Source organism: Seriola lalandi, unplaced genomic scaffold (genome assembly GCF_002814215.2).
Source record: "Seriola lalandi dorsalis isolate HSWRI2012SDOR001 ecotype SW California unplaced genomic scaffold, Sedor1 jcf7180002049666, whole genome shotgun sequence".
NCBI lineage: Eukaryota > Metazoa > Chordata > Actinopteri > Carangiformes > Carangidae > Seriola > Seriola lalandi.
Genome location: NW_019520219.1, coordinates 1 through 13,355, shown reverse-complemented (window position 1 = coordinate 13,355; position 13,355 = coordinate 1). Strand labels below are relative to the sequence as shown.

General features: G+C 38.6%; 1 protein-coding gene across 1 annotated transcript; it reads right to left on the bottom strand.

The window, feature by feature from the left end:
- Positions 1-508: 508 nt before the first annotated feature.
- On the bottom strand, positions 509-11,471 carry LOC111648862 (kinesin-like protein KIF15-A). Its single transcript, XM_023398600.2, has 35 exons — positions 11,345-11,471; positions 11,026-11,056; positions 10,455-10,641; positions 10,214-10,290; positions 10,051-10,088; positions 9,855-9,952; positions 9,570-9,749; positions 9,089-9,298; positions 8,875-9,000; positions 8,285-8,407; positions 8,018-8,165; positions 7,774-7,865; positions 7,457-7,666; positions 6,960-7,137; positions 6,722-6,857; positions 6,171-6,312; positions 5,907-6,074; positions 5,686-5,814; positions 5,465-5,570; positions 5,179-5,344; positions 4,936-5,086; positions 4,742-4,827; positions 4,539-4,617; positions 4,346-4,432; positions 4,151-4,255; positions 3,904-4,026; positions 3,621-3,767; positions 3,410-3,505; positions 3,113-3,277; positions 2,781-2,881; positions 2,604-2,670; positions 2,480-2,517; positions 2,223-2,355; positions 1,223-1,354; positions 509-1,123 (listed from the first exon to the last, which is right to left on the bottom strand). Exons 1-35 carry the CDS (start codon positions 11,361-11,363, stop codon positions 1,052-1,054), a joined length of 4,146 nt encoding a protein of 1,381 aa, XP_023254368.1. The 5' UTR covers positions 11,364-11,471; the 3' UTR covers positions 509-1,051.
- Between the last annotated feature and the right edge of the window lie 1,884 nt (positions 11,472-13,355).

Sequence of the window (13,355 nt, the reverse complement as noted above, 5' to 3'; positions counted from 1 at the left end):
ACAGCGCTCTCCAGTAGAGTTCAGAGACTTGTAGAATCAGTGTAAATGAGCATTGAAGTTGTTCTGGTGACACATGGTGGCCAAACACCTTAAGACACCTGTTGGACACTATGTTGGGTTTTTCTTACCCATCTGTATGTAGGATAGACAAAAAAACCCTCTCATAATAATAATACCATCCATATTTGTCTGTGACATAAATATTTCCCACTGTCTCAAACCAAGGAGGAAATAAAAACAAATTAAATCAGATGCTGCCATGATGCCTGTCTTATCTCATGATACTAAGACATAAACATGGAGATAAATGAAAACATCTGAAGACATCACATATGGTTCTGTGAAACTATAATGGGCATTATTTTTGAAAACAAGACAGCTAATTGACTCATCAATAGGCAGATTAATCAATAATAAAAGATATTGTTAGTTGAAGCCCTAGCTGAAATACTTTTTTTTTTTTTTTTACATTTTTACTTGAACAGAATATGAAGCGAGAGATTACTGCTTACAGGAGGTAGAAAAAATATTTTTAATTACAGTATGCTAAAAAAAGACATTGGGTATACACTTCAGTATGATGGGAAAAATACATAACAAACATAATACAATGGATACAACTCATGGTCAGACAACAATCACAATTACAACATGAGAAATAAGCACCAAAAAATCATGAACATGTGATATGTTCAGTTTTCACATTAAGATGTTCGGCGTTTCAGCGTTGTTATAATTTTCATGTAGGCTGCGAACGTGACTAGGTGTGCTACCATAAATCTAGTGCAGTGAAACCACACCAAGAAAAGATGGAGCTGGACTAATGGCAGTTTGGTCACACCTATTCTGTCCATGCTGCTGCAATAGCAGATCAGTGAAAAGGTAGAGTATGCCTCCAGGCAAAATTTGTTAGAGGTGTAATAAAATGAAGTGTTTTAAGCAATGAAAAAAAAAAAAAAAAATTACAATGCCTTTGTACTTGAAACCATTAAAAAAAAAAACTGTGAAAGATTCAATTTCACCTCCATTCAAACAATTAAAAATCTGAGATTTAGGTCATTTCCAGTGAGGGACATCCATTGTTGTCTCTCAAGCTAATCTCTGTTCGGAGCTTTTCATTTTCCTTTAAAACAAAACAAATGCACAAAGTTGATTGTTGTGATGTGTTAACAGTATTTAAATGACCAAGCCTCCTTTAAAAGATAGCAGAAATGTTAGTTACCTCTTGAAGTTTGGTATTGTCCTTTTTCAGCTTCACCAGATATTCAATCCTCTGTTTGTGGTTCTTATGTCCCACAAGTTTCCCATTCTCCTCTGAAAGCTTAACGTTCTGCTTACGGAGAACTTCATTCTCCTGTAAGAAAGAAAGTATATTAGTCAAGTCAGCTAAGAATTATCTGTTAGTCTGGCCTTTGATGGGCAACCTTTGTGTCATCAAAATCAGTGATTTTGAATTTGAATGTCACACTGCTCAAATTAAAGTGTAATGAATCAATTCTCAGAACTTCATTCATGTTTCTACAAGGTCTTTAAAGGATTTTTATTTACATTACTGTCATACGTCATTATCAAGATTCCATTAAATATAGAGTTCCCCCTCTGTGTGTTATATGTACTCATATGAAAAACCATTATCTGCTTTTTGTTATTTACTTTGTTTTGTTGTCTGATGTTTATGGTTATACCTCACTGAATTGTTTTGCATTGTGGAGACTTCTGCCTGCCTTCCACCCATGAACATATCTGTCAATGCACTATTGTTGTATTTCACCGTCATGGTTGAATTGTGTGAAAATACACCAAATAATAAAATAAACCACTTAGGCTGAAAAGACTGAAATATGTAAGTTACCAAGTCATTGTCTTCAAACAGCAGATGGCAGACTATTTAGTGTCATAGTGTCATTATATTTTCTGACATTAATGTTATGTAGCCATCTTCCATAGTAAAATGTCATTGGCCAACCCACACTGGGTGCCTTGAATATATTAGGAATCTTTCTCTAGGGAACATGAATATGCACAGCAAATTTTCTTCAGGTTGACTGAAGCTTCATCTTATCCCAACTCAGATATTTTGCTCAGCGGTATAATGTTGTCTTGACAACTCACCTCGCCATCCTTGCACTCAAACACAAGAGGAGTAAACACATTGCAGATTTTAGCTTTAAGTATAATACATGGAAGCTAAACTGTCCCTACTGGCCTACTCTCACTCTCACCTGTAGTAGTTTCTCCTCGTCATGTATCCTGTGGCTCAGCTCTCTCAGCTCCAAACAGCGGTTCCTCAGCTCACCGGTCAGCTCCTGAACACAAGTCTGAGACTGAGCCAGCATGGCCTCCTGTTCCTGCAGTCTGATCCACAGCAGAAAGAGAAGATGGTTGTCAATCATCAAGAAATAATGAAGGATAAGATCAACATGCAACAACAAAACGTGAATTAATTAAGTTAACAAAACCTCTCCACACAGATGCTTACCTTTTATGAGTGTTTGTCAGCTTCTGTATTATGTTGTTCTGTTAATCAATGACAGAGGAACATGTATTAAAGAAATGATTCACTCAAGAGAAAAAATATAACCAGCAATGAGAAAGATGCAAACCTTCTCAGTTCTCTCATCCTGCAACTCTTTAAGAATGGACTGCTTAATGGCATCATTCAACTCCTCACTGAAAATCACAAGAAAACATCATTCATTTTCCTTATGCCATCAACAACAGATGATCTCTTTGCATTGTAAGGCAGGAAATGGCTGAGTAACTAGATAAAGAAACTCAACCCATTATTTCCATTCTCTGACAGCTGGCTCTGCTTGGTATAAAACTTGTCAAGCAAAGCCTGGATTTCCATTCGGACCATCTCTTTCTCAGTAAGCTGCGTCTGAGGACAAGTAATACAGATTATGAATTATTATTGATGGAATTCACAGGAATTGGGACCATTTAATTTATTGCATTTATTTAAATAAATTAATCCAAAGCAAGAAAAAACTTTTTAATGCAGTGATTTCAATTTTTTACTTTTTATGGAATTATAATTAACCTAGAAAACACAGACTAAAAACTGGCTAAAGGGCCATTTAATTAATTTTAGCACAGATTTATACAACACCTTAAGTCTTTGGATCTCCTCATTTTTGGCAGCCCTCTCATGATTCAGCTCTGCCAAAAGAATCTCCATGGTCATCATGGAGGAGCGTCGATTCTCCAGCTCCCTCTCCTGGCTCTCTAGCACCTGGGTCAGGTCCCTGCTGAAGCTTCCTGGAGTACGGGGCGTCTTTAGAAACAGAGAAACAAAACAAACGATGTACTTTTGACTGCAAATTGAAAAATTTAAATAAAATAAGACACACATGCTCCATTTGTGAAGGCATATTTAAAGAATACCTAAACCATAAACAGGTTTTACCCGAGGTAATGATTTAGGCGTGACTGTCGGCTCAACAAGGGGTTTCAAACCTCCGTTTCTGATCGTTTTTTCAACAGCTTCTTGCTGTTGTTGCACCTGGTACAAAAGGACAATGACTTTTATTAGTAATTTGATAAGATATTGTCCTTATTTCTTTTTACCTCAGTGATTATTTGTGACTTTGCTTTATATTGAGATAACTAAACTTCACCTTCTGCCGTAGATTCTGTATTATGACATCCTTCTGGGCTGTTTGCTCTTGAGATGTTTGGAGGAGGCTGTTCTGCTCATCTAAGACCTTAGTGAGTCTCTCAACCTCCTCAGTGGCATAAATCACCTCCTCCTGCAACACTTCAACCTAAGGACAGACACACATATTACGTATATTGTAGCTTTATTATTTCGCCGAGTCATAACATGAATCACCTGCAGTAAATTTTGAAAAATCCACACGAAAATGTGTGAACAGAGGTGTTTAATACGACCCAAGTTACCTCTATATTATTGGATGCCACTCTCCTTTCTAAATTTTCTTTCAGGTCACAGATTTCTGTCTGCATCTTAGAGTTTTGCTCCCTGATATCCTCCCTCTCAAGGCAGGCAGCATTGTACTTGGCCTGGAAAAGAAAGAAGTCATTATTATAAACTTGCCCTGACTGGGCTTGGGATTGTAACTACATCAGCAACAAATGAAGTTATTCAAGACAAATCAAGGGTGAAATAGGAGGAAGAGTAAAGTACTGTGATGTCTTTGACATCTCCAGACAGGTGGGTAATGGTCTGGTCCTTCTGGCTCAGTTTACTGCGCAGGTCTCTGGTTTGGTTAATCAGATCTAGAACAACATCCTGTAAAACACACGATACATTCAGGAGGGTAGCAGATATATTGTATTTGAAGAAATAAGAGACAGGAGTGAATTATTCATTCAGGCTTACGTTATCCTGTTCAATCTTCTGCTCCAAGCCTTTTATGATTTCATTGGTTGAGGTTAATTTTTGCTCAAGATCAACAAGTTTGGACACCTTCAGACAAAAATGAGACAACAGGTTTAGATAATAAACTGCAATTAATGTTATGCCAAATAGTTACCATTTCAAAATTAACATGCATACTGTTCTTCAAACTGACCTGCTGTTGATTTTGTGCCGTCTGGTCTGAGACTTGTTTTCTGAGCTGTGTATTCTGCTCCACAGTTTCAATCAGTTCTCTAAAGGCATACATCAAGGTCATGCTCATGTTAATGTAAGAATTATTTTAAACGTTGAAATAAAATTTTTCATAAACAATTCATAAAAAGACAAAAGTCCCGACAGACAGACTGCAAAACTCACTTTGATGTACTTTCTTTGTTTTCTCTTAGCTGTGAGATCACGGTGCTTGTGTGTTCCTGCTCATTTTGCAGAGAATTATTCAGTTCCTACAGTAAAAGACAAAAACATGTAAAAATACAAAAACATACAGTTAGACATCACAGCCTACATCTTAGGATGAAAAAGGCCACAGTTGACTTTACGAGTTCACTAACCGTGAGCTGTGCTTTCAGTTCATCAATCTCTTGCTGCCTGTCCTGCAGCTGCTGTCCGGCCTGATCAGCCTCAAACTTGGCCTCAGCTTGCAGCTGGTCAAATGAATCCTGCAGTGTTCGATGCTGCTCAAGAAGCTGCTCCCACTCCAGCCTGGAATGAAGACATGGTAGTCATGGGCACATAAAACACAAAATCAAGATCAAGGAAAGTCACAATAGAGTATATATTACACTCATGCTTACTGGACTTTGTCAAGCTGGAGCTGTGTGCTTATCAGACTGCTGGAGAGCTGGCTCATCTCTCTCTGCTGCTCACTCTGGCCATCTCTCAACTCGTTCTTAACAGCAGCCAGCTCTTTATCGGACGACTGCAGCACCAGGCGTAGATCATGGATCTCACTCCTCAGAACTGAAAGGAGGGGAAGGAAAGAGTTGTGACCTTGGTGCTCTTGTCGATATATCCATATGACAGAAATGTGCAAGTTCAACGCCGGTTGGGTTAAACACAGGTTAAACATCAGTGCCTCACCATTTGCAGCTTCCTGTTCAGACTGGAGGCTCTCGTGCAGCTCATTGATAGTTTCTTGCAGGTTGAGCTGATCTCTGTTCCTGTTAGCTTTCTCAGTAGAAAGTTGCTGCATAACATGTTAAGACCAATTAGATTATCAAAATGGTGAGGTTAAAGTGCATCATGATTTTCCAAATTTACAACATAAAACTGTAAATAACAAACGTGAGGAGATGATTTACCTCATCCTTGTGGTCAGACTCTTGTGACACCACATTGATCTGCTCTTCAAGTTTTGCAATTTGCTGCAACAGCTTGCTGTTCTTCAGCTCCTCCTCATTCAGCTGTGTCTGGACACGACTAGCTTGCTCCTGATGAAAAAATAGATAAAGTATGACATTGTGGGGTATTGACCATATGCATCACAGCGCACACATTTCAGGAATAGTAAACATTGCTTTACCTGCACTTGGCGCAGTTCCTCAGTCAGGGCCATTTCAGTCATGTCTGAAGGAGGCTGCTCCCCCCAAATGTCATCGGCATTGTTGTCTGTCCCATTCAGGTGTTCTGGGCTGGAAAGAGGCACGAAACGGGACCGCAAGTTGTACGCTTTGGTGGGCGTGGTGAGAATCTGTTGTAATAGGCAAGTGAAGGATAAAAAGAATGATTTTTTTGTCAGGTTTTAAATGAGGTTATATTCTGCCTCAAAGTTTCAACATCCCCTCACCTTTATAGTTTCAACATGAATCCTGTTCAGCTCAGAGACCTCCTGTTTTTTGTAGGCGTTTGTGGCTTCCAAAATGTTTTCCAAATGTCTGTTGGACTTGTCAAGGTATCTTTTCTCAGACTCCAGCTGAGCCATCTGTTTCCTAGAACACAAAGCACCATTCAAAAAGCACATTAAAGTCTGCAAAACATACTTTATAAGCCTATAAAAGGTATTGGATGGAAAATGGCACCTTTCATTAAGATAACAAGACAAGTCCACCTTAGAATGAAAAAATGATATTCTAGTGGTGTAAAAAGCCTCTTCCTGAGGCTGGAAATCAAAGCAGGGCAATAATATTTTAATGTATATGAAACCAGGAATCCAGGAAACTAAGAAACTTTTTCCTTTACAAATAAAAAAAACTGTATAAATTCCTGCATCCATAAGTTTTTGACATATATTTCTAGCTTCTGGAGGAGCTTGCTCCTAAACATCTACTAAGCTTTTCTGGATAAGCTCAGCGTGAATTTGATTTAAGAATGGTTCTCTTCATTAAATTCCCTTCTTACTTGGTAACTTCTTTGTACTCCTCAAAAGCCCGAAGGGCAGCTGTGAGGTCGGACTGTTTCTGAAGAAACTGAGCCTTCATCTTCTCGATTGTAGCTGTTGAGACACTGTCTGCAGCTGTGGGGGTTGAGGAGGCTTCTGGAGATGTAAAGCAACATGAAATTATTGACATATAGATAGATATAGAGGATTTTTTTTTTACTAAACCATTTCCCAGCTCTCTCATGATAATTATCTTACTCTCTCTGAGTCTTTCTGACTCCATAGCAGTCTGGAAGGCCTCTTCCAGCTCAGCAGCAACTTGGCCAACAACTTCTTCAGCTTTCACCACTGATTCAAGAGAACGAAGCTGCCGGTTCTCCTGTCTGAGGCTGAAGTTCTCGGCTGCATATCGAGTCATCTTTGGGTGATGTTCAACCTTAAAAGGGCAGAAGTGTGCACAACAAAAGGATGTTGAAGAGATACAACAGTAGATCCTGGAGTTAAGGAGCATTGTGGAGGTCTATGGCTATTATTAGAAGAAATATACAGTAACCAATACGGACATAACCCTATTCAGCCTTTTAAAGTAAATGACTATGAAGCAACTTGGATTTTAGAGGAAAGAAATAGATTATTGGAGCTACTCAAAGAAATTTTAGACAGCCGAAAAGGATGCATCTGCTCCTCTTTACTACCTTGTATCTACATGTTACACACGTATAGTCATCAGATGTACTCATCAACAATATTATTACCTGATCTCTCAAGATCTTGATCTCTTCTTTCAGCTGGTCAATCAGAGCCTGAGACTCCTTGTCTGACAATAAGTTTTGTCCTGCTTTCATTTTTTTCTCAAGGCGAGAGATATGGTCTTCTCGAAACTTGACGATCATTCGGCTAGAATGGATGAACTTGTCTTTTTGTGTCCAGGCTTCCTCAAGCTGAGCCACCTTCTCGAGCAGCGTCTGAGTGTAGTCAAATATAACTGTAAGTTTCCTTGCATCAACATTATTTGTTCACAACAGTGTACTCACCAAAAATAAATAACAGTGCAACAAAACATTTCCCATACTCTCTTCTCCTCTTCTCGTTTCCTCCACAGACGAACAGCAGCCATAAACTTTGATTTATATGAGACATCATGTTGAATTTCAATGGACAGGCCTGGGGAGAAAAGCCATTTTACATTTGTTTTAAAAAAAAAAGTTATGACTTAAAAATTACTCCACTTTATGCATGAGTTTGTAAATTTGAATATGCATCATTGGTTAAAACAGGATGTTACTTTGAGGGTGTAAACATTAGCATTTTGTTACCCATAGGGAGTTCAGGTCCTCCTGGTGCTACATCTCTCCCACAGTCCACTCCCTGAGACACCAGTGCCTGTGCAAGCTGCTCCTTGAGCTTCTTCACCTCAGCCTGTAACTGCCTGACATTTCCCTGTGTGTCTTCATTGATGACGGCCTGGCAAAAAAGAATAACTGCATGATGAGGATGATATAATAAAGTGCTCTAATTTTGATATTACCAGAAGTTGATTAAGTACAGTTTGTATTAATACAGTTTTATTTGATGCCAGATACCTTATTCTTGATCAACTTTGCTCTCTGGGCAAACTGCAACGTAGACAATGTTTCTCCAAAACACTTCGAACCAGGGTGTACATTGGCTATGATGTAAGTCTTTGCATTTCCTCCAAGAGAATCCTGAAATAACAATCATAAAATCATTACAGTGCATAACATCTTTGAATGTAATACTATAAACTTTTATATTCTACCAAAACAAAGTCTATAAATGAATGTGAAAATTCAATATCAAAATGTCAAGTTCACAAAATGTTTACCCCCTAGTTTCAATTTAAACTACATCACATCACCATTAATGTTTGGTCAAAGAGCTCATAATTAGGTTGTGTATTATAAAATTTCTTTCCATATTGATATGGGATTTTAGCGGACACAGGCAACATTGAAAAAACACATGCGTTTTGTGTAGGAATTACATGAGTCATTTATAAATGTTTCACATACACCCCCACCCCTGACCTATGGCGCTGAACATACTGTACATACAATGACAGAATTCCTGGGAAGTTGACTTGTACAGTTACCACAACAACATTCTCACTTAAAAAACACCAAAAATATATTTTGCATCTACAGACACTCACCCTTAGCAAGAAGGTGAGTTTAGAATCCCTGTAGCAGATGTGGCGATTCTTCCCATTGGACACATCCACCAGCGCCATGATCACCTGACCAAGGCACATGAGGGAGCGATTGATACTGCTGGCCTCCTGAAAGAGAACCAAATGCAGACAGAAGCTGTCAATAACAACAAAAGTCATAAATGTAGTACTTCAGTGTGAGAGCACGAAGCATCACCTTGAGTCTGGAGCCATCCGTGTGTGTGTCTTTCTGCCTCTCAGATCCCGCTAGATCCACCAGGTTCAGCTGAGACATTCGGATGTTCACCACTTCATTGATGGATTCTTTGGACTCCAAAGTCATGGTGAACACTGCGTGAGATCTTGAAGACTCGCGGTTCATGGAGGTGGAGGCAACTCGTCGATTACGCCAGCCCATGGACAGCACCTAAGTGGTTTCAAACACAATTTCCGTTCAGTCCCACAGTACATTTCTTATTATGACAGCTGCATTTAATTCAGTTCTGTCCAAATTTGTTTAATGTGCTCTCAACTATCTATGGAAAAATTGGACATTGTTCAATTAACAACACACTTTGTACCGACAAAATTATTTTTATTACATTTTTATTGTCTAAATTCTTATAATATAGCGAAATTGGATAGAAGGTGTACCATAGGAATCAAGTGTTTCATCACAATGGGCAAGGAATACCTACCTGATAAGCTTCAGCAGCTGAGTTGACAAACTTCTCCACTGCTCCCTCAACAAACACACCCTTCTTGATGTTCTCCCTGAGGAAAAGGCTGGCTGAGGCTGTGTCCAGGAGGTCATAAATTTGTTCATTGTATATCTCAATAAATGAACATTTGCAAAGGAAACTCTTGGACTCTGGAGACTTTTGGGAGAGAGAAAGGCCAAACAAAAAAATAATTAGAGAAAATAATTAAACATCAACTATTGGTTCACAACACCTTTGCGGTGATGAAATGTTACAGCTCACCCTCTCCACTTCTCTGTTGATGAGAAAAAAAAGGTACTCAAAACTTCGAGGAATAACCCCTCGGAGTTCATCTGTGAAATTATCCAACTCAGATGGTCCTAGAGCAAGAGAGAAAAAATGTGTCACTTCAACTATTCTATTGATTTATGTTAAAGAATTTGTAAAACACAATGTAATTAATATACTGAAATCTCACCCAGCATGGTGAATGTTTTCCCTGAGCCGGTTTGTCCACTGCAGAAGCAAGAGTACAATAAGGAAATGAATGGGTGCTGCGCATGAAGCACGACACAGAGTGGTTGCGCCATAAGATATTTTTCTATTTGATACTACACAGAAAAAACATAAAGACCACTTACTAAGCAAATATAGTACCATTGTATCCATTCATGCAAGACTCAACAATATTCTTGGCCACACTGGAGAATACAGAGTCCTGTTTAAAAATGACAGATAAAAGATCAGACACAAACCAACCAGGATAAACTTTCTGGAGTGATACAGACTATATCTCGCACTGACAAATCGGGTTATTATTAATCACTCAAGCTACTTTTACCCATGCCAGTGGTATGTCAATAATAACCATGTGTGCCCAACCTGAGATGTGTCCATGTCAGCTACATGATCGTAGGTAAAGGTTCGTGGCTCTGGTTTTGAGAGCAGACGGATGGTGTTGGGTGAGGTGACTGTGAGACACAGATTCTGATCTCCATCTGTGGTGAGCCCAGTACCCTGAGTCAGAGGTCGGACTCGCACAAAAACTTTGATGGAATTGCTGTCACCACTGCAACACCAGAAAGTAACATTAACACTTATAAATCATAAAAACTGAGCTGGTGATGGGAAGAATTAAACATCATCAAAACAGGCAGGTGTTTGTTTGTTACTATAGGTTTGAAGAGTTGTGTATTAATGTACATCCTCCTCAGTCAAACAGCAAACGCTATAGTCAAACTCAAAATCATCTTAGAAAGAAAAAAAAAAATTCACAATGAGTCTTCCTGTACATACGGTACAGTATTAGCCCGGATTGAGGACCATATCTATGGGGTAATGGCAAGCGACTATGGCTTCCGTGGTTAACTTTAATGTTAACGTTAGCAGTGTAGCATAGTTTTATCTGTTCGTGTGGGGATGAAACAATCGAAGCGTCCTAAAGATACTTTACCTGGCAGCAAGTTGGGTTGAATCGCCAGATCCTGTCAACATAATTATAAGATTGTTAACGTTTTGTTTAGGTGATAACTTTGTCTTCGTAACCCGGATACAAATAGTGTGCATAAACTAGTATCGTTAATGTTAATTAAAACAGTAAACCTTTAACTGCAAGTTCAAAAGTTAGCAGTAAAGTGAGTTAGGTAACCAGGTGAACAACGGTGCTAGTTACTAAAAAACAGTAAATGTTAGCGTTAACAAGTTCGACTGTCTGTGTCATGTTGACACCATATTAGTTGACTAACCGAACAAACACATATTTGGTGCACTACCTTTTCCACTGGGATTCATTGCTGACAAAGAAATATTCGCCGTTATGTGGTAAAATTAGCTTTCTTCATAGCACGTCGATCGAGACGACGGAAGACACTGTTTACATCCTTCAAAATTGGCGGGCAGGTCTGCCTCTACTTCTTCTTCTTTGGTTTTTTTTATGACCAAAGGGAAGAGCGCATAGCGCCACCTACTGTAGCAGAGAGGGTAATGTTCGTATGCTAAAGACTGCATAAATATACAGTATATATTTGTATACAGTCTGTGGAAACATTATGTGTTGCGGTTTTATGTTGTTGTTTACATTGAATTTTGAATCTCAGCTTGTGTGCAATTTGCAATAAATCATACAACCCTTGACAATCCACACCCTTTCAAACTCTGTTTTGTGCAACAGAATTTTGACATGCCAGATAATATGATAGAAGCTTTAAACATGCCATAAAGACAGTGCAGTGTATCTTTGCATCAAGTTTATCAAAGGTCACATCAGTTTATTCTCGTGTTACGTATAGATGACTTGTAGATATCTTGATTTTCTTTCAAAAACGACTTACATTTATGCAGCTTTTGCGTTTAAATATGATGAAAATATTTATTTGCTGTGCAAAAATCGATCTTAAATGTGGTTTGTTAAGTACCTCGTGTCCTTTATATCAGTCAAATAAAAATGTAATACACCCATTTTGACAACATGGTTATTTTTTTTAATCTTACTGTTGCTTGTGCTTCGTTTGATCAGTGTTTACCATAGGTGTTTACAGAGTTTTTAAGTTATTGTGACTAATCTTGCTGTTTGTATTATCTTTGAAGTTGGTTCCTGGGCCGAAATTGGATCACATCCGCTCTTCAGCGCGATTGGTTGTCTAACCAGGAAGCGCGTTTGCTTTGAATATTCCCGACGATTTAATTGGTGCGTTTCAAGACTTTTAAATTCCAAACGGTTGTCACCCACAGAGGGCGAGGGAGATTCAAAAGCACGTCGCTCCTTCTCGCTCAGACTTGTAGCTGTTTGGTCTGACAGAAGACGTTATAATTCCTGCCAACTGTATCTGTTTTTTTGAGGTAAGTGGTGAATATAGGATGATAATATAGTTGCTTACTTCCTGCACTGTTCATAAAACATGATCCCGAGATTGTGTTGTCCTCCGCTGTACGTTAACTGGATGGTATCGTTAGGTCTCAAGAAACAGTTAGCTTCTCTAACGTGGCTTTTGTGAACGTTATTTGTGGTTAACTTTGGATATTTTAACATTAGTCTAACCTACGCTACGTGTCGATACTGATGACTCCTGTTATTACAAATTCCCAGCTAAGGTTTGGTAGGTTTCCGTTATCAAATTCAACTAAGCAGTTACTCATTTGTATTGTTGATGGAAAGTTATGATTAACATTAGCCGTCCACGTAGAATAATTTGTTCTTCTGATAACGCAGAGTTGAGCGTTATATCTAACGTTGGGGATCAGCAATTTGAACTAAACCATGACAGCAACATTGGTCTGTCATATGACATCATTCAGACAAAGATGTCGTTCACTCTCGGTGTTTGCGCACAAATCCTGTGAAGTCATGTGGAAGGATATCTTGGGCTTAATCAGCCTGTTCTTGGCCTTCACTGACGTGACCACGAATTCACAAGTGTCTTACTTGAATGCAAACATTTTGACCTCAGCATATAGTTAAAATCTGACGTATTATTTAGGACCACAATTTTAAAGTTTGTCATAGCTGACATTTGTCTACCAGTTACTCAAATTCTAAAAATCCTGTGCTGAATCAAAGGTCACCATATATCTATCACCATTAACATAATTAACGCTAGGCTTTAATTATGTTAATGGCCCAGCATACGTTGAAAGTCAGTTGGAAATCAATTCACTCATCCCAGAATCCTTGATAGAGTTTCTCTGAGTTCAAGTCATAACCAAAAATCCTTTAATATATAGACAATTTTCACAGCATATATGTTCCCATGTCGTAGCCCGAACAACAGAGATCATTAATGACAG

What these genes read in the sequence shown, in the direction of transcription:
- LOC111648862 (XM_023398600.2), bottom strand. An exon ending in GAGATGTCAAAGACATCACA is followed by an intron (nt 4,027 to 4,150) that starts GTACTTTACTCT and finishes TTTCTTTTCCAG; the next exon opens with GCCAAGTACAATGCTGCCTG. An exon ending in AGGAGATCCAAAGACTTAAG is followed by an intron (nt 2,882 to 3,112) that starts GTGTTGTATAAA and finishes ACTTGTCCTCAG; the next exon opens with ACGCAGCTTACTGAGAAAGA.